This window comes from Nannizzia gypsea, genomic scaffold (assembly GCF_000150975.2).
Source record: "Nannizzia gypsea CBS 118893 supercont1.6 genomic scaffold, whole genome shotgun sequence".
Classification (NCBI taxonomy): domain Eukaryota; kingdom Fungi; phylum Ascomycota; class Eurotiomycetes; order Onygenales; family Arthrodermataceae; genus Nannizzia; species Nannizzia gypsea.
The window spans coordinates 787290-809802 of record NW_003345196.1 but is presented as its reverse complement, the minus strand read 5'-3'; the positions used below and the strand labels follow the sequence as shown (position 1 = coordinate 809802).

The 22513-nt window shown below is 48.3% G+C and overlaps 8 protein-coding genes across 8 annotated transcripts; 4 read left to right on the top strand and 4 right to left on the bottom strand.

Annotated features, from left to right (window-relative positions):
* Positions 1–853: 853 nt before the first annotated feature.
* On the top strand, positions 854–3787 carry MGYG_06901 (hypothetical protein; the record flags this gene model as incomplete). The annotated part of the gene is made up of 1 exon (XM_003170863.1): positions 854–3787. One exon carries the CDS (start codon positions 854–856, stop codon positions 3785–3787), a length of 2934 nt encoding a protein of 977 aa, XP_003170911.1.
* Positions 3788–4145: 358 nt separating this feature from the next.
* Positions 4146–5183, bottom strand: MGYG_06900 (hypothetical protein; the record flags this gene model as incomplete). The annotated part of the gene is made up of 1 exon (XM_003170862.1): positions 4146–5183. The coding sequence occupies one exon, from the start codon at positions 5181–5183 to the stop codon at positions 4146–4148; it is 1038 nt and encodes a 345-aa protein (XP_003170910.1).
* A 453-nt stretch (positions 5184–5636) lies between these two features.
* On the top strand, positions 5637–6345 carry MGYG_06899 (frataxin; the record flags this gene model as incomplete). Its single annotated transcript, XM_003170861.1, has 2 exons — positions 5637–6008; positions 6082–6345. The coding sequence occupies 2 exons, from the start codon at positions 5637–5639 to the stop codon at positions 6343–6345; spliced, it is 636 nt and encodes a 211-aa protein (XP_003170909.1).
* A 497-nt stretch (positions 6346–6842) lies between these two features.
* Positions 6843–7156, bottom strand: MGYG_06898 (diphthamide biosynthesis protein 3; the record flags this gene model as incomplete). Its single annotated transcript, XM_003170860.1, has 2 exons — positions 6843–6905; positions 6965–7156. 2 exons carry the CDS (start codon positions 7154–7156, stop codon positions 6843–6845), a joined length of 255 nt encoding a protein of 84 aa, XP_003170908.1.
* A 1260-nt stretch (positions 7157–8416) lies between these two features.
* MGYG_06897 (bromodomain containing protein) lies at positions 8417–11369 on the bottom strand (the record flags this gene model as incomplete). The annotated part of the gene is made up of 4 exons (XM_003170859.1): positions 8417–8475; positions 8553–8847; positions 8913–11193; positions 11269–11369. 4 exons carry the CDS (start codon positions 11367–11369, stop codon positions 8417–8419), a joined length of 2736 nt encoding a protein of 911 aa, XP_003170907.1.
* Positions 11370–13960: 2591 nt separating this feature from the next.
* MGYG_06896 (U3 small nucleolar RNA-associated protein 5) lies at positions 13961–16511 on the top strand (the record flags this gene model as incomplete). The annotated part of the gene is made up of 2 exons (XM_003170858.1): positions 13961–14535; positions 14591–16511. 2 exons carry the CDS (start codon positions 13961–13963, stop codon positions 16509–16511), a joined length of 2496 nt encoding a protein of 831 aa, XP_003170906.1.
* A 605-nt stretch (positions 16512–17116) lies between these two features.
* Positions 17117–19727, bottom strand: MGYG_06895 (meiosis-specific APC/C activator protein AMA1; the record flags this gene model as incomplete). The annotated part of the gene is made up of 2 exons (XM_003170857.1): positions 17117–18708; positions 18800–19727. 2 exons carry the CDS (start codon positions 19725–19727, stop codon positions 17117–17119), a joined length of 2520 nt encoding a protein of 839 aa, XP_003170905.1.
* Positions 19728–21039: 1312 nt separating this feature from the next.
* On the top strand, positions 21040–22345 carry MGYG_06894 (geranylgeranyl transferase type II alpha subunit; the record flags this gene model as incomplete). The annotated part of the gene is made up of 4 exons (XM_003170856.1): positions 21040–21048; positions 21113–21223; positions 21283–21886; positions 21951–22345. The coding sequence occupies 4 exons, from the start codon at positions 21040–21042 to the stop codon at positions 22343–22345; spliced, it is 1119 nt and encodes a 372-aa protein (XP_003170904.1).
* Positions 22346–22513: the final 168 nt, after the last annotated feature.

Sequence of the window (22513 nt, the reverse complement as noted above, 5' to 3'; positions counted from 1 at the left end):
CGAGAGCGTGAAGGACGCCTGTCGTGCGCCGTGGCAGGCCTATGGCGGACCGAAGCAGGGTGATGCGGAAGTACGACATGGTAAACACACTCAGCAATATACGTAAGCGTAAGCGTATAGCAGGCAGGGCAAGGTAGAAGAAAAGCTGGTGTTGTGTTGTGTTGTTGTAGGTAGACAAGGATAGTTTCTCCCTCGTCTCGTCTTTGTCTCGGTTTAAGTGCTGATATACAAGCTTGCTCGATCGACTGTTTTCCGTCCCTTTTTTTTTATTATCTCCTCTTTTTCGATCTCGATGGTCGATAGACTGGATGTCTGTCTGATGCTCGATTCGATTGCGCGGTTGATTGCGTTGCGTGTCTGTATCGGAAACGCTTGAAGGCTTAACGCTCAGTGCAGTGCTGTTATCGTTGATGCGCCAGCGGTCTTTGGCAGGGTTGTTCTCGACTCTGCTTCGTCCGTCTATATTGTATCGTCCTTGAAACGCCCCGTCACGTCCAGTCCGGTTTGATTCCTCGTCTGTCCGTCTGTTTGTTGGTTTGCCGTTTGGTCGTTCGAGTTGTTCGTCTGCTCGTCGGCTTCAACTTCAATTCCGGCTTCAACTTCTGCTTCAACGACCTTCGCCTCGAGATAAACACACCAACACGACTGCTGCCGTCTCTTCACTCGTAACGACCGCTCAAAAGTGCAATTGACCAGTGCAAGCCCAACTTGAAGCTGTCAGCGAGTGCTCCCGTCTCCCCCGTCCGTCCTTGTCTCGTCCTGGAGAAAATTATAACGGAATATCGATTGTCCGCCTCAAGCGACGCCGTCGGGCCTTATTGCTTTTTTCTCTTAGGGACGAAGCTGGCGAACGATGAACGAGCGTCGCAAAGTCCGGCTCAGCCTCTTGCCAGGGTCGACTCCGTCTGTGGCGCAAAGACGAGCTGCTTTTGAGAAGGACGCTGGCGTTGGCGTTGGCGTGGAGGGCGTTGTTGAGAAGACGCAGATACGTCGCACCAGGTCGAGTCGCATACGTCGACGGCACGAAGAGCTTCAGGGATTACTCGAGGGACAGCCACTGGAACAAAGTCAGCAGCAGGAGATAGTTAGAGCTGACATACCTGGGCGTGCTGGGCGGCCGGTCGATACCAATATCAACATCTCATCCCGCTGTCCTCCCCCCTTACAACCGCAACCACAGCAACAACCACAGCAACAGTTACAGCAGAACTCTAGATGGAAAGCTGCTAGAGCTGCCATTCCTAGAAGACCGTCGACTTTACGAACAGTGACTGTTGTCTCGCCTGAGCCTCCGCTACTCACGCCGCCCCTGACCAGCTACAGCAGCGACTCGGTTTCGTCTGCTGAGCCCTACGTTGCTCCTCCTGTCCAGGCACCAGTCTACCATGATATTGAACGCCCATGCAAACTTGAACTTGACCGTGAACCCCAATTGATTCTACATACCCCGCCTGCTTCGACGAGGTCGTCATCACCGTCAGCATCCTCATCGACATCTACGACTACATCAGACATGGCTGACGAGAACGGCTCGGATGGGGGCCTGGTGGTGCCACGTCTAGAGGACCTGCTACGGCATCCCGAAGATCTCGAGAAGATATCAGTGCTCAAGGCAGAATATACCAGAAAAAAAGAGAATGTCGATTCACAACTGCGAGAAGGGCTGCGGGACCAGCTCGAGCTCGTTCAGCGGAGTTTGGCTGACCTGGCCGAGGGACGACGGCAGATCATGGATGCAAAGATGGGACCGCAGGGGATAGACAGGCTCTGGGCCGAGTCACAGTCTGCTCTCGGTGATTTCGCACAGATAGACAAGCTGGCTAAGATACAGCGGAACTTTGAAGCGGTGCTCTTCATGAAGAAGGGCATGGAGACTTTCCACGCGGACGTGGCGGAGGTAGAGCGGATGCTGAGGGAAGACGACATGGACATGGAGAACCAGCCTAACTTGCTGAACGTTCACATGGCCATCTCTCGTCTTCGGGATTTCAGAGACGAAGCCATGGACCAGATACGCAGAGCCAAGGATAAGAGTAGCGAGGCCACGCTGACAGAGCTGTTCGAGGGACTTGACTCGGCCATTGAGTGGTTTGACGACCATCTGGGCACGGCCTGCATGAATATCATCCCGCTCATCCAGTCTGATAACCGTAGCATGGTCGTCAGGCTGGCTGTCGTTATCGCGAACGAAGAGAAGAATGATGCCAAAGTCAGGGCCCTGCAGGATGCGCAGAAGGACCATGAATACCTCGCCAGCAGGTTCAAGTCTATGAACATCGGTCCCAAGACCATCAGGGGATACAAGGAGAACTTCCTCAAGAGCATCGAGCTGTACGCTCAGCCCAACTTTGAAGATTCGAAACAACAGTTCCTAGATGACCCGGATAGGCTGGAGAAGAGCTTCAAGTGGTTCTTCAATGATCTGTTTACTGTCCAACAGGGGATGCAGAGCCTGGTGCCGAAGAAGTGGAAGATATTCAAGACATACACCGAAATATACCACCGCATGATGCATGACTGGCTGATCGATTTCGTCGACGACCCCCAGATGCCGGCTGCCAACATGCTGGCCATCATCAATTGGTCAGAAAAATACTACAAGAAGATGAAGAAACTAGGCTGGGAGGCATCCGACCTCGTCCCCAACGTCCTTGATGACCGCGAGGGCGAACTCGTACAAGACTGGCGCAACCTCATCGTCAAGGCCCTGGATGAATGGATGGATCGCATGTTCAACACCGACAAGCGGGCATTCCTCGACCGTGACATGGATTCGCTCGATACCAACCCAGACGGATACTTCCGCACAAAGACCCTCGGAGACATGTGGCGCATGCTTCACGAACAGCTGTTGGCGGCCGGCGCCTCGCAGCGTACAGACGTCGCTGAGGGAGTGGTAGACGCCATGTTCCGCTCCCTCAAGACCCGCCAGTCGATGTGGCAGACAATGCTCGACGAAGAATGCGCAAAGTACAAAACGCCCACTATCGATCAGCCCGAGAGTCTCCAACAGTTCCAGGACTGGCTCATCGCCGTCGCCAACGACCAGATCGCTTGTATCGACGACAACGACGCATCAGGCCAGCTCGGCCACTTGACCCGTTTCAACCGTGACTTCGAACCCCTTGTGACAGACAAATACCTAACTGCCCAAGCAGCCAACGAAGTCTCTATATTACGAGACGGATACGTCGATCTAGGTACACACTGCATATCTGTCTTCATCGACCTGATTTTCTCAGTCGACTTCCGCACCACCTTACCTGAATTCTTCACCCAGAAGTGGTACGGCGAGTTCGCCATGAAGCGCATGATCTCGACTTTCGAAGACTACATAAGCGACTACCATTCTGTCCTCCACCCGTCTCTACGTGACATTCTCGTTGAAGAAATCTCCGACGAACTACTCGTCCACTACCTCTCCTGTGTCCGCAACAAGGGCGCCAAATTCCGCCGTCAAGACCCTTACACCGAAAAGTTCAAAGACGATATCCTCACTGTCTTTGGTTTCTTCCAGAAATTCCCTGACTCCTTTGGCGGCGGCATCAAGGATAGATGGAGACTTGTCGATTGGCTTGTTCGATTGCTTGAGGCCGACAAGGCTGGTGTTGTGGTTGTTTATGAAGGGTTCAAAACTGAGTATTGGGATCTACAGCTTTCATGGGTCGAAGCTGTCCTACGATGTAGAGACGACTTTGAGAGATCGATGGTTAGCGCTATCAAGGCAAAGGCTGCCGAACTGTCTGTTGAAATGGGCCCTGATACGCTGATGGGGAGAGTCCGGTAAACATGTCATCGGGTGACTTACTTGGAGCTGACACTACGAAACATTTGAATATATTTGACACACAAAACTTTTTGGCTATATGCGATTCTTTTTCACCTGTTTATTACCTTTTTATTTATTAGGTCTTGTCTATCGCTGTTTTCAGTGATGGTTCAAAAGACCCGGCGTTTGCTTGATGGGGCTGCATTCATGGAGTTACCGTGTTCAAAAGGGCCAACAGTGTGAGGTAGAACATACACTATGTGGGTTGCAGGAAGGAGATGGGTTTAAATAGGATTAATGTCCATTCTTCGATTCACTATTTTATCATCAAACCCGTAAATTGTGATATATCATTCAATCATTATGCCAAAATCAGTTAATCAAGCTGCCGCTGCTCGACCATTCTATATTCCTGTCCGAGTACTGGGCCACCCTTTGCCTCGTTATGAGATACCGGCTTTGCACCCATCTCGCAAATACATATCCTATCAATTGGAATGTTCTTCGCCCATGTGAACGGCTCACGATCAGCTTCGAGCCCCTTACCCTTAACGTCCTTGGGTCCGGTAGTATGTGGTTTATGCTGATTTCCCGCGAACATCTCCAGTAACTCAGTTGCATCAAATTTCAGTATTGATTTGTCGGTGCCCCTTGGGCCTTTCCCGCCTTGTTGCCGTCGCTTTCCAAGGTAAACGGTATTAGCAATAGTTGCATGGAGAAGCAGTGGACGTGGTTTGCCCTCTGGAACACTTGGGTTTGCTGCGGCCTCCTCTTGGTCTTCGTTTTTTCCATTTCCATCTGAGTCCTCATTGTCTCTGGAGCTTTCACCTTGAGCTGCTCTATTACTAGGTTTGCTTTTCACCATGTCACGATGCATGAAACCGGCTTCAATAAACATATCTCGCAACTTCACACAGAATGGATACAGACGGCCCGTAGTATCCAACGGTGACGCATGCAGAATCGTTGCAGCTCTGGCTCTTGGAAGGGCATGCAGTGATACCAAGTCGATTGATAGGGGTTCCCTAGCACTACTTTGATCCTGGGGTTTGGCGTCTTGCTCGACTTCTTGCATTATGGATGCTATATCAAGAGAACGAAGGAAAGACAGAACCTCATCCAGCCGTTTCGGAGTGGTTAGACTCATAACTCCCAGCGTGAAATGCAACGTCCCCAGCGGCCGTAGAGCTCCATACGGCACAAGCGGCGTATCCGGGGCATGTCCTGCTGCCGGACCAGGAGGAGAGACAAGCGGTATTGACGATTTGAACTCAGTCAAGGAGCGTTCTAGCTGGTATATCGACCGTTCGTTGACCAAGGGTATGCAGAGGAAGTGCGTCAACGGCGGCTTGCTGCTCCTACTCGCACTGTTCCCCTGGCTTCCGCCGCCCCGTCTAGGTCTAAAGTTACCCATCCCGCTAGAATAGGAGATCTGATATGCCCGAGTCCCCTGAAAGCGCGTGGTAAGACAGATTTGCTGGCGGGCGTAGTGTTTGAGCATCGACTAGGCTGTAGGTCCCAAATGCAAGAATGGCCTGATAATAATATGAACTTATATCCACATACTCAGGGCATACTCAAGCATACTCAGCTCTGCTAGTTCAGATTCGAGTGGATCTCCATTAAACAGGAGTGTGGCCTCTTGTTGGTTGTTGAAGCGTGAGACACTGAAGCTGGGTCTTGGTGGTTTGATGTGCATCGACGTCATCTTGCGCAACCTTTCGAGCTTCGGCTTTCTCCACTGGCAAAAACAACAACCACCAGCAAAGTCAACTTCTCACCAGCAACAGCCCGTTGATTACTTTACACCATACGAAGAACCAATCGATACTATCGCCTGAAAAGGTACAACTCTGCTCTCGTCACAATGCTATACAAAATTAGCAGCCGAGGAGCTCTTCGCTCTATTCTCTACTCATCTCGTGCCCATCACAACCGCATCACAACCGCTGCAACTCGTACAAATTCAAGGGTAGCCCGTCCTACAATCGCGCAATCAATTCCACGGAGATCATTCTGCTCGTCGCCTGCTTCGTTCAAGGGGATCACACCGGGTTCCTCAGATCCTGCTCCGCCAAACCCTGAGCCCAACTACATCGGGGTAAAGCAGGCCACTGAACCATCATACATATCTGAACCGGACTACCGTGATCGCTCAGAGGAGTATATCAATGCACTGCTGGCAGAGATAGAGAGGACCCAGGAAGAGCAAGGCTCCGAGGTAGAAGCCGAATACAGTGTACGTGAAGTTTCAGTTGGATATACCATATTGAAAAATTGAGCAGCTTTTTACTTACCCGTATTCCACATAGGCCGGAGTTCTCAATGTTGTTGTCCCCGGAATCGGTACCTACGTTCTCAACAAGCAGCCTCCGAATAAGCAGATATGGCTCAGCTCGCCCATCTCTGGCCCCAAGCGGTTCGACTGGGTCCTTCAAGGCGACGAGATGGCCGAGAAAGAAGGCACTAGAGAATACGTCGGTGGACAGTGGATATACCTTCGTGACGGGACAAATCTGACAGATATTTTGAACGCAGAGCTGAACCTGGAGATGAGGGCAAAGGTCTACGAGTGAAAAGACGTTTGATGCAAGGCTACTTGCACTTGAACTGGTCGGATTCCAGCTAGACGTTGTTTAATTGTGAAGATCAAATCACATTTGTACATGTACATGCTATTTCTGCTTACGGCACATTGCTGAATGACACGGCATTTTTTGTTCCAAGGAGGCTCGTGCTCCTCCTTCGCTTCTTCAGCCCTCTTCCATATCCATTCTATGAACTGCCTCAAGACACATGAAGTTGCAAATCTTCAGAAGGCCCTATAACAGCTTGCCTTCCCATCAACAGTGTATCCCTGCATGGACAGGCCGGGCATCGGAGCTGGTTACTTTCGCCCTACACTCGTAGCATGGCTCGATATGTTTCCACGAAGGGAGTGGACGATAAATGGTAGAGTGCATTATGAACAAGGCCTTGTCCACGCATCGTTGACTCGCAGTCTCAATCAGAGTAATAACGGGGTATTTCAAGCCATATCTTTCTTCGAAATTTATTCTTTCCCTTCCATGACTCACGCAGTTATAGCAGAAGCCACTCCGCCATTGTTGCCGCTATCGTCCTTTGGTAGATCAGCCTACCCAAACATATGTTAGCCATAGCCCATAGCGCATATCCAAAGTAGATAAAACCCACCTCATCAAATATCACCCTGATCATCAAACTGCAGCTAGGACAGATACCGATCTCTTCTCCATCGCGCAAGTCTGCGAGGCCTATTTCAAACCTATCCCCGCATGGGCATGGGTAGTGATATATTTGCAGAGTTGGGTCGAAGGTCATGTCTTCGATTTCGATCTCATCGTAGATAGAAAGTGAGTCCGCCATGATGATGCCGTTTATTCTTGACAATACACGAGGCTGTGAAAACCAAACGTATCATCAATATCATCAATATGAGAAATGCTTTCGTTCTTTTTCTATCTTGAAATTTCGTGGTGGCGGCTGATAAGATTTACTTTATTATGTCATCGTCTGTTCTTATACACGTGACTATGCTGATTAATTTATCACAATAAGGATGTCATGTGATTTAAGTATTAATGAGTCAGCAAAAATCTCCCTATTCTAGTAATTTACAGCTTAATAATAAACTATAAGTCTAAATAAATACTCATACGATGATACAATCATTTAACCAAGTACTACAGGAGAATTTATGAAATATAAGTATTTGAGTTACAACTTTCACCCAACTTTTGGCAACTTCAACACGCCGAACAGGAGATTTTGATTAATAGCCATTGTCAATTTTATCATAATCGTACATCACAATGTCTTGATACACCTTTTAGTTCATGGTTTTTGGCTTCATCAGGCCCGTTTACTCCCCGGAGGGCAACAACAACAACAACAGCCAACACCCCAGAAATTAGGTAAAGCAAAAAGTAGAACAGAAAATGAAGAGTAAACAGAAATGCAAGGCAAGACAAGCTGACAAAAGAGCAAGGTAAGTCCCAAAAGTACACTAGACAAACCTAACATCGAAAACTCCGGGTAAACGGGGAAAGGGAAAGGAGGAAAGGAAGTAAGACAATAACAAAACGTTCCATAGACACATACAAGTGGGCGGGAAGGGAAGGAGTGCTCTCGATGACGAGATGCAATGAATTCCATGTCCAAGTCCCTTCTCGGCGCTGAGTTGAAAAGGAGAAAAGGATAAAAAAGGGGGGGATTGAACTGACACTGACAGGAAACGGGGATGGAGTCTAATTGATTACATGAACATTAGCTGAGATGATTGAGGGAGACTGTTCGGATGGGTAGGATGACGGTATGCCCTGGGAGAAAAGGGGGGGATGATTGAGTCGTTGGACATTGGGCTGTCGACTTGTCGTGGCAACCCTCTTTTGATTGGCGTGAAGTTGGAACTTCTTATTCCTGTTAATAGATACATGATATATGTATGTATTGTGACGGGAAGAGAAAATTGCTGGGAGAGAAGAGACGAGAGAGAAGGTGGTGATGTGGTCTCAGCATGATGATAATCCTGCCCATACAAAATGGAAAGAAAGAGTTGATGAAGTGAGCGTCTGGCTTCGCCTGTCCTGAGAAGAGTACAGGAGCCTGCAAGACGTAACGACTCGTTTACTCTTCTTCACTCTCCTCCGAGTCTTCGTCGTCACCGCTGCTTTCAGACTTGGTAGCTACAACATAAAACAGTTAGTTTCAACGTCAAGGATCGACTGTTAAGCCAAGGGTAAGATAGCTTTGGTAAACTTACCCTGCTCGTAAGAAGATCCTCCTGCAGCTGCCACCCCAGCTCCAGCACCGCCTTTGAACTTTGACAGGTTACTCTGCAAAGAACGAATTTGCTTTTCTTGCTCTGTCTTGTTCATAGGTTTGCTTTTCTTGGGTTTTGGTGGAGGCAAGGAAGGGAGAGGCTCTGGTTCACTTGGCTCCTCGTAGCTACCCAAGACAGAAGCAGGTGCATGTTGCTTAACGAACTTGAGTAGAGTCACAAGCACATTGTTGGGAAGTTCATCAATGTCAAGTTCGATTTCGGACCCGTCCATTCCCTATATAGACATTGTTAGTAATATGATATTAGGAAAACGGAATAGAAACCAGAGATAGCGCATACCTGAAGAGAAGGCACGTTTTTCTGAATGATAGTAAATGCCTCCTGGACTTTATGCTCCGGCAGGCTGCTGATTCCGTTTGAAATCATAGTCTTCTCTTGGTATGTAACCCAACGACCCTTCTCACTCTTAGCCTTTGAGCCACCGCTCTTTTTATCCTTTTTGCCGGCCGTTCCGGCAGCACCTCTCTTCCCTTCCTTTTTAGCCTTGGACTTGCTGGGCTTCTTTGAGGCTGGAGGTGTCTTTTTCTTCTTAGTGATTGCCTCAACTTGCTTTGACATTTCGGCAATTTGTTTTTGCAGCATGGTTAGTTTCTCCTGCTCATCATCACTCTCATTTTCTTCATCTTCAGAAGAGTCGTCAGATGTGCCGGCTGACTGATGGCCTGAGGCAGGTTCGTGCGCCTCCAACCATCGTGCCTTTTGGCTCCATTTACGATCAAAGATTTCCTCGGTTTGCTTTCCAGCAGTGTACACGGGGTCACCGACAATGTTGAATTTATAGCAGTTCTTAAAAATCTGGCGCATATCTGCCTCGAACTCCTTTGCGTTTTCGTATTGGCCGGTCGCTAGCTTGCTTTTCATTGTTCCCAAGTCCATCGGTTTCTTAATTACATTGTGATAGGTAGGAATGTTGAGGGCAACTGGGTCGACAGGGTCATAGAAAAATGAGGCGACCGCGTAGTATTTCTTGTGGTGCAGTTCATCAAGCACTTCCTGGCAGAATTTCAGTTCTTGCTGGAACTTCTTTTTCTTGGGTTTCATGGAGAAGGGTAGATCGCGATTTTTGGGCGGGTGGATAGATCGCTTCGGTCGGCCATCGACCGTAGTCGAGTCACGACGGATTAGGGGAAGGCCTTCTGGGCCCAATGCAAATGTTGGTGATCCAGCATTGCTGGCGCGCGGAGGAGCGGGCGCAGCAGCGACTGGAGCAGGTGGGGGGGTTGGAGGAGGAGGCCGTGTCTCTCTTCGGGGTGGTTGTGTTTTAGTCGGCATAGTGGCAACTTTTTTGCTCTTCTTCTCGGCAGGAGTGATGTCAGGCTCATCATGGCCAGGCATCTTCTTAACTTGTCTTTGGAAGTTCTCATATAAACGATCACCTGCCAGCGAGACTACGTGCGCGGGCCCGTTGAATACCTTCGAGTTGTTAACCATGAGCTTGAAGTCGTCGATGATATCCTGTGGTGTACGGTATGTTTCTGACTTCAGTTTGCCTTCCATGGTCTGTAGGTCCATTGGTTGTTTGACAAAGTCAAAGTAAGTGGGTATGTTTAACTTAACTATGTCAACGGGGAATTTGAACATCTGGGCATCACTAAGGCGTTTCAAGTTCTGGAATGTGCGGGTGAAGAACTTCAACTGAGCCTTGGTCATATCCTGACGTATATCTGGAATGCCATTTGCAGAGTCATGGGCAGGCGTGACAGGAGTTTTAGGAGCGGCGGGCTCGCCGGAAGATGAGGGGGGAAGGACAGAAACTTCAGTCACTGGGTTATCAGAGCTGATATCCTCGGTTTTAGTACGTTTTGCCGCCCGTTCATCATCGTCGTCTTCGCGTTCCCGCGAAACTTTTGTAGTGGATACCTCGCCAGTAGACGATGGGGCTGGCTCAGACACATCCTCCATAACGTGGTCTTCTTTGTCCTTTTCTCCGCTTTCAGGCGCTTTTTTAGATACGGCAGGGTTCTCTGCCTCTGATGGCTTGGCATTTAATGCCACTGGAGCAGAGGCGGCATCCATGTCATGGTCCACATCCTGCTCTCCCTTCTCCTGTCCTTTAGAAAGAACCGGGGTGGACTCTGCGGCTGGAGCCGGGTTAGATGCTGGAGCTTGTTCTGAAGCTGACGCTGGCTCCGGATCTTGGGTTGACGAGAAAAGAGGATCATTCTCATCATCTTGATCCATTGCCATGTCCGCATTCGCAGTATCCCCCTTGTTAGCGGCATCCTTTGACGCGCCCATGTTGGTATCAACATCAGTAGAGTCTACGACTGGGCGGTTTTTCGGATCTCCATTCATAACCTCGCTTGTGGTAGCCTCGCCTAGATGTAGAGCCGCCGTCTCCGATTCCACACCAGCAGTTTTATGGTTGGATGGCTGATCAACAGGGGATAGTAGGTCAGCCGGGGAGGGTTCGTGTACGGCTGAGGACTCTGGCTTTGATCCAAGACCGTTTGATATGGATGAATGGCCGTTTAACTTTGGTTGGGAAGTGCCATTTGCTGCGGGAGTTTCCGCTTGCTCTGGTTTAGTCTTGTCCGGCAAACCCTTTGAACTAGATTCACTGTCGCATGCGTTAGTCATCCACGAGATCACACAAATAACAGGTCATGAGAAAGGCGGGTGAATAGCAACATACCTTGTGGTATTGGCTTCAGCCTGCACATCAGGCCGGGGCTGTGAATCTAGTTGGAGAGGGGTTGAAACAGCTGCGGTGCCTTCATTTGGCGGGGTTCCCATACTTATGGATACCCAGGGGCTATGGCTCGTGATATGACGCGTCTAAGGTGACGATGGGAGTGAAGAGTCGATATTAAGGATCTGATTTAGAAGAGGATATGTCTTGGTGGTGGTTGATGGCGCGTGGTTGGCAAGAAATAACTATTGGCAAGCAGACGTATAAAGTAAGTCATGAGTTCAAATTTTTTGAGGCAGAAAAGAAATAAATAAAATAGGAGGCCAGGATAAAGCGCGACAGAAGGCAAGAGAAAGTGGCAGAAACAAAACAATAGAAGGAGCGAGAGGACAGTGAGTTTGGGTATTAACAATAGAGCACTTCACTTGATCCAAAGATACTACAGTAAAGTGTATGATACAAGCACACAGAGGATAGCAGGAACACAGCTATTGTGAAAGGCTGTCCTCTTCGCTAGTCTGTGGAGGCTGAGAACAGCAAACAGTAGGGTATCAGAATAGAACTCAAAAAACGCGGGCCAAGCATATATACCTTGAACCAAGATATATACCTTTTCCTGTGAAGGGGCAAAAGGTATCAATCAGTGTCGAGTGCGCGGTGGGCAAATGAATCTTTCTTGCGCTGTGAAGTCCAGCGTGTTCAAGTGGTGGGTGAGGTCAGGTTAAGCTTGGGTGGTCGAGGAAGAGTGGAAGGTGGCAGTCCTTTTTATAGCCGCGGGTTCGCCCGATATCGTCACTTCTTATCCGGAGACCCGCGGTTGATTGGAGGAACAACCGTGGTTGGCGCGAACTTAGGCGCGGCGGCAACTGAAAGGTAAAGAAGGAAAAGGTGCTTACGTTATCAATTAAACTCCGATGAGTCAGATGAATGCTTAGATAAGCAGTAAAGCTTACTAAGACAGAGAAGAAAGTTTTTCTTTTCTAGAAAGAGAAAGGAAGAGAAGCAGCCTGTGCGTGCGCGTAAGGAGAGAAAGTGCGGTGGGTGTAGCGTAGTGAGTAGTGTGTGACGTGTCAGTCGTGTGTGGGCCAGCGAGGCGTGAGCGGAGTCAGGCTTTTATCGCGGTGCGTGGCAACAAGGGTGTGAAGGGGCGAGAACACGGGGGCAATGCGAGAAAGAGCAAGAAGCGTGAAAAGAGTGAAGAAGGTCGGAAGAAGGAGGGGGGGGGTGCGAGGAATCCTTATAAGTACGGGCCTCTTTCGCGCTGCTGGGAAATCACCGCAGCCTCCTGCCGCTAGCCTCGGATGGCCGAACTAATGTGGGCGGTCCCTGGGGTGGAGATTTGCTCTCCCCTGATTGGCTACAGGATGACGCGTCGCACCCTCATTGGCTAGTGCGGTCCCACCCTTGTCTGTTTTGGGACGTCTACTTGAAAGGACACAGTACGGTATCGTATCAACGCGCCCGCTGAGGCGTGTTTTTCGTAGTTGCCTGCGTATATTACGCTGTATCGAAATACGCCCTGTTTACCTCCTTGTTTTGCTTTGCTTGCTGCTTCCTTTCTTCCTGTCTCTGATCTCTGCTTCTGCTGTGACGCTGCCTGTGGGATATACAGATAGCAGCAGGCGTCGGCCGCTCCCATACACGGCGATGGCCATCTCGACCGGCCCAGATGCATGTTTCTTGTCCTGCAGCATAGATCATAAAATATCATCTGCAGTGTCCTCTCATCTTGGTCCTTTTCTTTTCTTCTTTTCATGGCAGTCGCACACTCTATTGAATTTTTCCCGTAACATGTTTCGTCATAGGGGGTGGTTGGAGCCCCCTTATGTCAGAAATGTTTTTGCTTTGCCTGGGTCACGTGGAAATTCCATATCACGTGATGGGTATTTCGCCATTTCTAGCTGGCTGTACTCCGTATTGTTGAAAGAAGAGCGACAGCAGGTAGACACAGCATAGATTGCTCCGGGTCTGCTAGCTCCATATTCCATGTCATATAAGCAAGGCCTTTCATTCAAAAACGAGGTCTTGAACGAGGGTACTTTGAGCTTGTCCGCGGAGCACTCTGATGCATAGATGGATGGCTCAGCAAATTCGCCGTATAAAGCAGCATCGAGAGCCGCATGAGAGAAAGTCGGATGAAGTGATGATAAATGGTATAGCACAGCCGACAGGCGGTATTTTTCAAGGCTGTCGACATCTTTGTGAAGACAAGAAATGCAGAACGGATGAGGATCAGAGAGAAGGGAGAAAAGAGCTGAAGATTAAGCGGCGTCCATCTTTTAAGAGAGCCAAATCATCGTCACGTGTGTGTTATGTAATAGGTACAGTCGATGATGCCGATGTCAAGTTTGACTAAGCTTTCGGAGATACGGCACTATATATATCCGCATGGCCCAAACTTCGCTGAGCTAAGCCCAAAACGGCTAAACTCACGTGGTATCACCTTTAATTTTTTTTTTTTTTTTTATAGCAGGAAAAAAAATGGTTGAAGCTGGAAACGAAAAGACATCGAGAGCAAGCGAGTTCGTTGACCACGAACGCAGGTCAGAAGGTCTCCCAGGCATTGTGGAGCGGGATACATTCACTCTGCCTATAGCTCAGCCAGCCCATTGACGCTGCCGATGGACTTTGGAAAACTTGTTCATTTGTCTTGATATACTACAAAGTTTCATAGGATATATACAACCCGCCCAAGATGGGGAAGAAGAGCTCGTCTCGAGCCGTATCGAGGATATCCTCTACCGCTGCACTTTCCACGGCCTCTGCGACAGTGACAGTCAAGAAATCGTCCATAATCCGCTCGGCCTTTTCTCCGTCTGAGTTCCAATTGGCGCTCTTTGCATCCGTTATCCAGGGTCTAGATGCGCACCATGTACGGATACATAGCACTTCTTCAGGCCGCCTCCAGTGCGAGCATGCGGTTAACCCCAAGGAATCAGTTACCTCTCTGGACTGGGGATACTACGGGGAAGCTTCGCGGGGTGACCAACCCATGAAGAAGAGGCGCAAGAGACATTCCGGTGTCAATGGTATGGTCGCTGGAGCTGGAGATGATGCGGGTGCCATTGTTATTGCATTCGGTACGAGTACGTCTGAAATTAGGATGTATTGCCCGGCTGAGGATAAGGTTACTGGTGTTCTTGCTGGAGGGCATGAGAAGGGAGTCAGAGATTTCAAATTCACACCGAAGAAGCCTGCACAGGAAGGGTGGAGTATTGGCGGCGATGGGAAATTGGTACAATGGAATTTGCGCAAGGGAGACATCGTGCGGTATGTATACCTTTAAAGCGCTATTTTATGGCATTCAGGGCTAATTCGGTTATAGTGTGATTTCTTTACCGTCCACTTCCATCTCGGCACTGGCTCGGCCAGTACCAGCAAGCCCACCAGTGCTATGTGCTTCTCAAACGCCCTACCTCATCGACCCAGACAATGAGACTAGCGATTCAGAGCCGTCCTTCAGTTCGATGAAGGATATAGTTCATTCGCTCATCTCCTCTAACACCGACTACACCGATTTATCGGGCCCCTTCCTCGCTTCTGATTCTGACCGCTATGTCAATGTCTTCAACCCCCAAAACAAACAGCTCCTTGGCTCATTGGTTGCAAATAAAGAAATCGACCTAGTTACCATATACCCTGGTTCTCACAAGGGGAGCAATGAGACAGAGAACTCAGGCCAGAAACAACAGCTAGCTGTTGTCACTCGCGACGGCGCGATTGAGATCTTCTCTAACCCTTTCCATCAATTTGGTGATAGCTCTGCGTCCGGTACCAGTGGCGCGAGTCTTAAGTCTCTCCGAAAGTCCATGACCCGTCGACCAGACGCTATCATAAAGCTAGTTAAACCTGATAAAACACGGACCCCTGTTCCCGTGGTCTCCGTGTGCTTTGACGGTGCGGACCTTGTGGTTGTTTGGGTTGAAGGAGGCATAGACCTGGTCTTTGATAGGATACCATGGCTTGATGAAACAACGCAGGAGCTGATATACAATGGTGAAACCGAGTTGGTGCGCGGCAAATCATCTTCTAACATTGGTAACGCCATGATGAACGGTGTTAAGGATTTAGGCAAGAGTCATGTTGATGAGAGCCAGGCTATTGTCGAGCAAGGTGGATTCGCAGAAGGGACCGACGATGAGGCAGAGGAGGACGAAACCTCGGACAAAGATAATGATTCAGATGAAGAATTGGATGATGCAGACCCAACCTCTAACGCCCTAACGACCACTAATGAAGATGTCGAAATGGCAGATCACACAGATGCGGATGATGCCGCGGAGCCCTCGTTCGGTGAGCTATTAGCTTCTGCTCCCCAGACCATTAGTGTCTCCGCAGATTTCATGGACAAGACTTCGCTTCTTCAATCAAAAGCTCTCCCCGCAGAGTCCCACCAGCTCCCTGCCGGTCTCTCCCTAGCGACCGTCCTCTCTCAATCCCTCAAAACAAACGACAACACTCTACTAGAATCCTGCTTCCACACTAAAGACATGGCCATTGTAAAGACAACTGTTCAACGTCTTGACTCGTCTCTTGCAGCTACTCTGTTGCAAAAGCTAGCCGAGCGTCTGTCCACTCGTCCAGGCCGGTACGGACATCTACTGATGTGGGTACAATGGACATGCATTGCCCACGGTGGCTCCATTGCCTCCAATCGAGATGTCCTCAAGAAGATCAGCTCACTGTTCAAAGTCATGGAACAGCGTTCGGCAAGTTTACCTTCTCTTTTACTTCTAAAGGGCAAACTGGATATGCTCGATGCCCAACTCACATTGAGACAAAGCCTACAAGGTCGAGACGGCCGTGTTATTGACCCCGATGAGGAGCGAGTAATCTACGTTGAGGGACAGGAGGACATTGTTGAAGACGAAGACGAAGATGAAGATGAAGCAATGCAACTTATTACTGAAGGCGAGCATGCGTCCAGTCACAAGAAGGCTCGTGACATCCTAGATGATAACATGTTCGCCGACAAGGAAGGGGATGAAGATATGCCCATGACAAATGGTGTGGAGTATGATGAAGGAGAGGATCAAGACGATGAAGAAGATGATGAGGAGGAACTTATCGATGACGAGGCAGAAGTTTCTGATGATGGTGAAGGTGAAGATGATGACGAAGAAGAAGATAGCGACGAAGAGCCAAACTACGAGGAGGAAGCAAGTTTGTTGGAGTTCCTTGCTAATTCAGATGAAGAAGAGTCCGACGTATCTGATACCCCTGCTACAAAATCGAAGAGGAAGTGAGGTGATTTATCTCCTAAACGCTGGAGCGCGGAGATATAAAAAAAAAGGAGCTCAATAAATGGAGATAAAAAGAACCCGTATAGAATGGAATTGCTTCTTGTCTTCCCTGGCTTTATTTTTTGCGCCTTTTCCATTGGCTGGATTATGTTTTCCTTTTATTTATTTTGGCATGTATTCATTTGGCGATTGCGATTGCTCAAGACCATGGGAGAGAAATTAATGTGGGTAGTTGCTACTTTGCTTATCATGTCTTGTCTCTCTGCCTGCAAATCTCCTGTTTGTGTCCATGGACTTATAAAAATATCAATATCTTGCATCAAGTTGTCAATCTTCATTTCTTCCGGGCCCTGGGCCTTGTTTGGCTAGGTACTTACGTCTACCAAATCAATTAGGGTGGTATTCGATGGGGGAAAACAACAGTCTTCTCTATAGCTATCCAGCAGCAACGATGATAGTTAATGATATTTGAAGTAGTGTACTTAGGTTCCAAATGTGTAGTAGACGTCGTACATGCACGCCCGACGCCCAAAGTGGATGCAGGGGCTATTTCGTGACAAAGATGAGTTTAGGGGCATCGTACTACCAACCAACTGCGTTTACCCGTCCTATCTAATAATCTCCGTCTCCTTTTCAATCCCCTCCAAGCCTTCTAAGATTGCGCTCCCACCTAGTACTCCGCTGGTGCCAGCGATACTTTTAGGTGTCCCGCTCCAAACCTCGTGAAATTTTACCGACTCGTCACTGGATGCCACAATGATACATCCTTCTTCGGCCGTGCGTGACCACCATGTATCTCCCTCCTTGTTCGAGGCGGAAGACTGGGAGTCTTCTGAGCCGGTATCACTTCTATTTGGACCATGACCATAACCTCTGCGGGATGCAGGTTCAGCTAGCTGACGAGCCATTTCGTTTGGACCACCAGGGTAACTGATTGCGCAGAGTGCGCGGCCGCAGTCTCCTGGATTCAAACTTCCAAATCGTTCATGACCTATGGCTACCACCCAAGGTATAGCGACGACTTGCTGACAGCTCGGCCATGCAAACACAGCTATCCTATATGGGTGGTCAGGCGATGCGTAGCCAAAGGTTGCAGCTATCTCACGACGGGTCTTGCTCCATATCAAACTGGTTACCTGTGAATGAACATTAATGATAGCTAGACATGCGCCGGAAACAACATGGAAAAATCGAATGCATCGATCATTTGTACCGCCACCTGTTGCCATAAGAGATGGTTGCCAAGGGGCAAAGGCGATTGCTTTAACCGCAGCAGCATGTGTGAATTTGTGCTTCTCCGAGCCCATTGGTATATTAACTGGGTTTGCTGAGGATGAATCTTTAGGCCTCCTTTTGCCAGGGTAAGGGGTGCCTGTTTCCGGTGTGCCTGTTCCGGTAGACAAAGTGCTGCCACATGTATTTCCACAGTGGAAGTAGGACTGAAGTAGGCATAACCTACTAGAAAGGGCAGACCCGGCAGTTATGCTTTTCGTCTTTTCATGTGAATTAACAATGCTCCCTTCGAATTCTGTCTTCTTGATAAGTTCAACGAAGTCGAAAAGCAGGCAAATGTTGTCATTTCCACCAGTGGCCAAGTACATCCCATCCGGAGACCATGCCACACCACAAACCTGCTGCGTGTGTGCTGAAATTTTTGCGAGAAGCCTTACCGCACCGTCCCAATTATACCGTTTCCTCCACTTTGCATTTGTCCATTCCACGGAGTAGCACCAAATCTGCCCAAATTCGTCGCCGATAGCAAGCTCTTCCATGTCAGCTGAGGTCAACCCATTCCGGCTTGATGTTCTACGTGTGGTGCATCCTTTAAAACAGATACAAGATGCTCCATGAGGAAGTTTGAATTCAAACCGGGGTTCAGAGTCGAAAGTGCTCCATAAAGTAACTTGGCCACCCTGACGAGCAACGGCCAATATACTATGTCCGCCCATATATGATGAGAACGACAATGAAGTAACATAGTTCGCAGTTGGATAGTCCTTGAACGGAGGATACTTCACTGGTGTTCCTTCAGACCATATATACACTTTGTGTCCAAGGCCAACGGCAAGTACCCGAGCTGTATAGCAATATGCTAGGGTAGAGCAGTAGAAGTCATCTCTGAGGAAAGGTGCATCTAGAACACGAAAGGGAGTTGATGGCACTGGACGAGGTGGCTTGGCGGCCTGCTTCTTAGGGGAGGCTGTAGAATACATTAGTAAAATAACAATATTAAAAGGTAGGAATTACTTCACGGGGAAGGATTTGATCTTCCTTTTATTTCCAAAACTTACGCGATCGTGAATCGTCAGTTTTCCAGACACCATTACTCCACCTGATAGGAGAATTGAACGACGGGATGAATTTTTCTTGAAGAGGTTTCTGTGGCGTTGAATTTAGGACCCGAGCTGCTTGGTCGACGTTTATAGCAAAAGCAAGACGCGATTCATATGCAAGATCATCTTGGGCTTGGCTTCTGTTTGTGAGAAAATCTGCGATGTGGAGAGGGGCCACTGTCCCGCTCCCAAAAAGACCCCCACGACCATTAGAAACCGCATTGCAAGGGGAAGGCCCGGTTCCTATACTGCCTTGAAAGTTCCAAACTGCATGAGTTCTAACCCTTCTAGTTGGCGCAACCTCACCAGGATTGGATGGGTGTTCGCTAAGGAGGCCATGATTTATATAGCGAGGCAGTTGGTGAGGTACTATTCTAGGATCCCCAATTTCGTTATTGTTTAGAATGGCATGCGGTGGCGGATATGCAAAGACGCCTGTAGGGTCCCGGAGCCGCCGAGAACGTTCAACTGGGGAGAGTAAAACCGGGTTTCTGGACAGCCTGAATGGTAAAGATGATGGACTGTACGGATCTCTGATAGGTAAAAAACGGTCTGGGGAACTCCGGGTGTTATAAGACAGCATTGACGTGGTTTGATAGGATGCTGTGGCATAACCTGGGTCGTCGTTCGGCCCAGAAGGTTCTTCAAGATTCCGGATCAAAAACACATCGTTGTTAGAAGTGGCAGCTTTACGTTGGCTTCGGCGGGAAATTGCTGGCAAAAACAGAGCAAAAGGTTCAGTCTCAGCAGGAGAAGCTGTGGCGATAAGAGGAGACTGGGTTAACCGCCTGGGAGGTTCGGGTGCCATATAGGAAGTAAAGATTGCGACAGAGGGCCCGCCTGCGGGAAATAAAAACGTCTCTAGTTCATCACCATAAGATGGCATTATCGCCGCTGGACAGCGTAATCGTCAAGCACATCAGGACTTTCTGAAAGTTGTATATGCACAGGTAAGAATACAGAGCTTCACCGTCATCGTGGCTGGGTGATGGAGGATTCATGTTGAAGAGCCGCTTCTCTTCAACGTGGTTCGCCATCTTTTAACGCTTCTCGCCTTCCTTTGGATGAAGCGTCATTGCGTTTTCCTAAAGAGGAAACCTTGACATATCTGCTGAGTAAGCATGTTACGCAGTAGGCAGAAAGGAGGGCTCGGGGTTTAATATTGGCAAGATACAAATAGAGGCGAAGGAAAGGGAGAAGAGATGGCTAGCCAAAAAATAATTCAGGGGAGAGTGCTTTCGATAGCCTAGCTTTGCTTGAAGCCAACCAAGCTCTCCCATGCCTCGGTTTTCAAGATATTCACTAAAATGATCACTTCATTGTTGTTCATGATATTCATGATATGTTGCAGGCCTGGTACTTTAGGCAGGCCACGGTGAAGGAGGCCATGGATAGATGGCCAATCGTCATATCCCGGACCATTAACAAAAAGGGGTATATCAGAGCAACTTAAGGCAGGCTACTAGGGTATCATTTCTAGACCATGATTTAGTAACAGTCCCCCGGTGTATCAGGGAGGGTACCACAGCATATTCCTCTCAGCGGGGGAAAGCGACCTCAATCCTCGTGATGATTGTTGTGAGGGCGTCCATGGGTTCAGGTCCCCCAAAATGCTTATGATGCTCGCTACACCAGAGTATTTCACACCACCACATTCGAAGCCCAGCAATATCACAAGATATAAAACAGAGCTATTCAGGCGTCATGCTGGAAGGCCAAGTTTCTAGCTCTCGTGGCTCTCTTAGCTCTCGTAGCAGCGTAATTCTTAATTGTTGCTGGATGCAGGCAGACATGTTGAAGTGACCGTTATCGTTCTGTAGGCTAACCCGCGAGCAGACGTCGAGGAGTGGGTATCATTGAAGTGATGCATGCTCAATTGGCTATCAAAAAGGTATCAGAGTATTCCGTGAATAAAGTGTCAAAAGGCGTTGAGATATTCAGGTATGCGCTGGACATGAATTTTGAACCAAGAATGAAACCAACGGCTCGACGCTAATTGGTTGTGACCAAGCGCTAATTCAACCACGTGATATAAAATAGCTGACAAATAATGATTCTCACGTGATATGCCCTCGCCCAGCGCAGGTGGAATTTCGGAGGACATCAAGAAAGCCAAAAGGAGAAAGGAGAAAGAAGCAGATAACGCTTTGGTATCAGAAAGGTATTTATTGGCGGCGTGTACATTTCCAACTGTAAATATGTCGAGTGTAAGTAGAGTACTTCTAGTTTTCCTTTTTCCAGAGATGTACACGATTATAACCTTTTCTCAAGCATGGAGTCCTGCGACAATCATCAGCAAACAAGAGAACAGAGGCACAGCGGCAAGCTGAACTCAAAGCTATAGATGAATACCACACACTTGATAAGTTAGTTCTCGAAAAGGTGCTTATTTCCAAGCTCCTATCTCTTTCGAGAGAAACAAAGCTGATACCAGTAAACAGAAAGAGAAGCATGATTTTTCCAAGGAAGCATTTGACAAGACTTCGGAACTACTTCTTAAAAATGCAGAATACTATACCATATGGAATTACAGACGCATGATATTGCAGTCTATGTTTGTAGAGCGTTCTACACAAGATGAGGGGCAGCCTGTTGACCAAACTCAGAAGCTTATCCAACAAGACCTAGGTTTCCTCGTACCACTACTACAGAAGAACCCAAAGTGCTATTGGATCTGGAATCATCGGCTATGGCTTCTACAGCAAGCAACTGAACGCCTAGAGCCTGCCGTTTCACGGAATTTTTGGGAAACCGAGCTTGGCTTAGTTGGGAAGATGCTTAATAGAGATGGACGGAATTTTCACGGCTGGGGGTATCGACGAGCGGTGGTTGATGCACTTGAAAGTATACCTGACGAACCATCCGAATCGACTGTTAAAGAGCCTCCGAAGAGTATGACACAAGATGAACTAGAGTATACCATGAAAATGATTGGAACCAACCTATCGAATTTCTCGGCATGGCACAACCGGTCAAAACTGATCCTCAAGGTCCTGGATGAAAGTGCAGCTGATAATATAAAGAGGAAAAAGACTCTTGATAATGGTTTGCACCCCTTTTATTATCCCACTTGTGTCAAGTGCGAAGTGCCTGACAGAGATTTTTACAGAGCTGGGCCTCATTCACCGTGCATTAATTGACCCATATGACCAATCGATCTGGTTCTATCATCAATATTTAATGAGTGTCTGCGATATAGAGCTTGCCCCTCATACAATGGCACCGAACCTGACTACCAGTGACCGCCTGCAGTATCTCGAGCAAGAAATTGAAGCTATTGAGGACATACTGGAGGATACCAACGATTGCAAATGGATATACCAAGCGCTGATCACCTATACCCTGCTTGTTGCTAAAATTAACAACCAAGTGGATGACATGCAGCAACAAAGGGTTTCAATATGGCTTACCGAGTTGATGCGACTGGATCCATTGAGGAAAGGTCGATGGGATGATCTGAAGAAGTCGTTGGCCACGCCAGACGCGTTATTATCAAAGCACTGAGATTGACTTGGTGAAGGAATATGTAGCCAGACTGCCTTTGCATTTAATACTGGGCAGATGAACTGTTGCAATGCTTATGCAAGTTCTCTTTGAACGGATATTTAATCTAACGCTCTTATATGACTGCAGTGCATGCATCCCTTTTGATAGATGGTTTTTTGCCCTTAT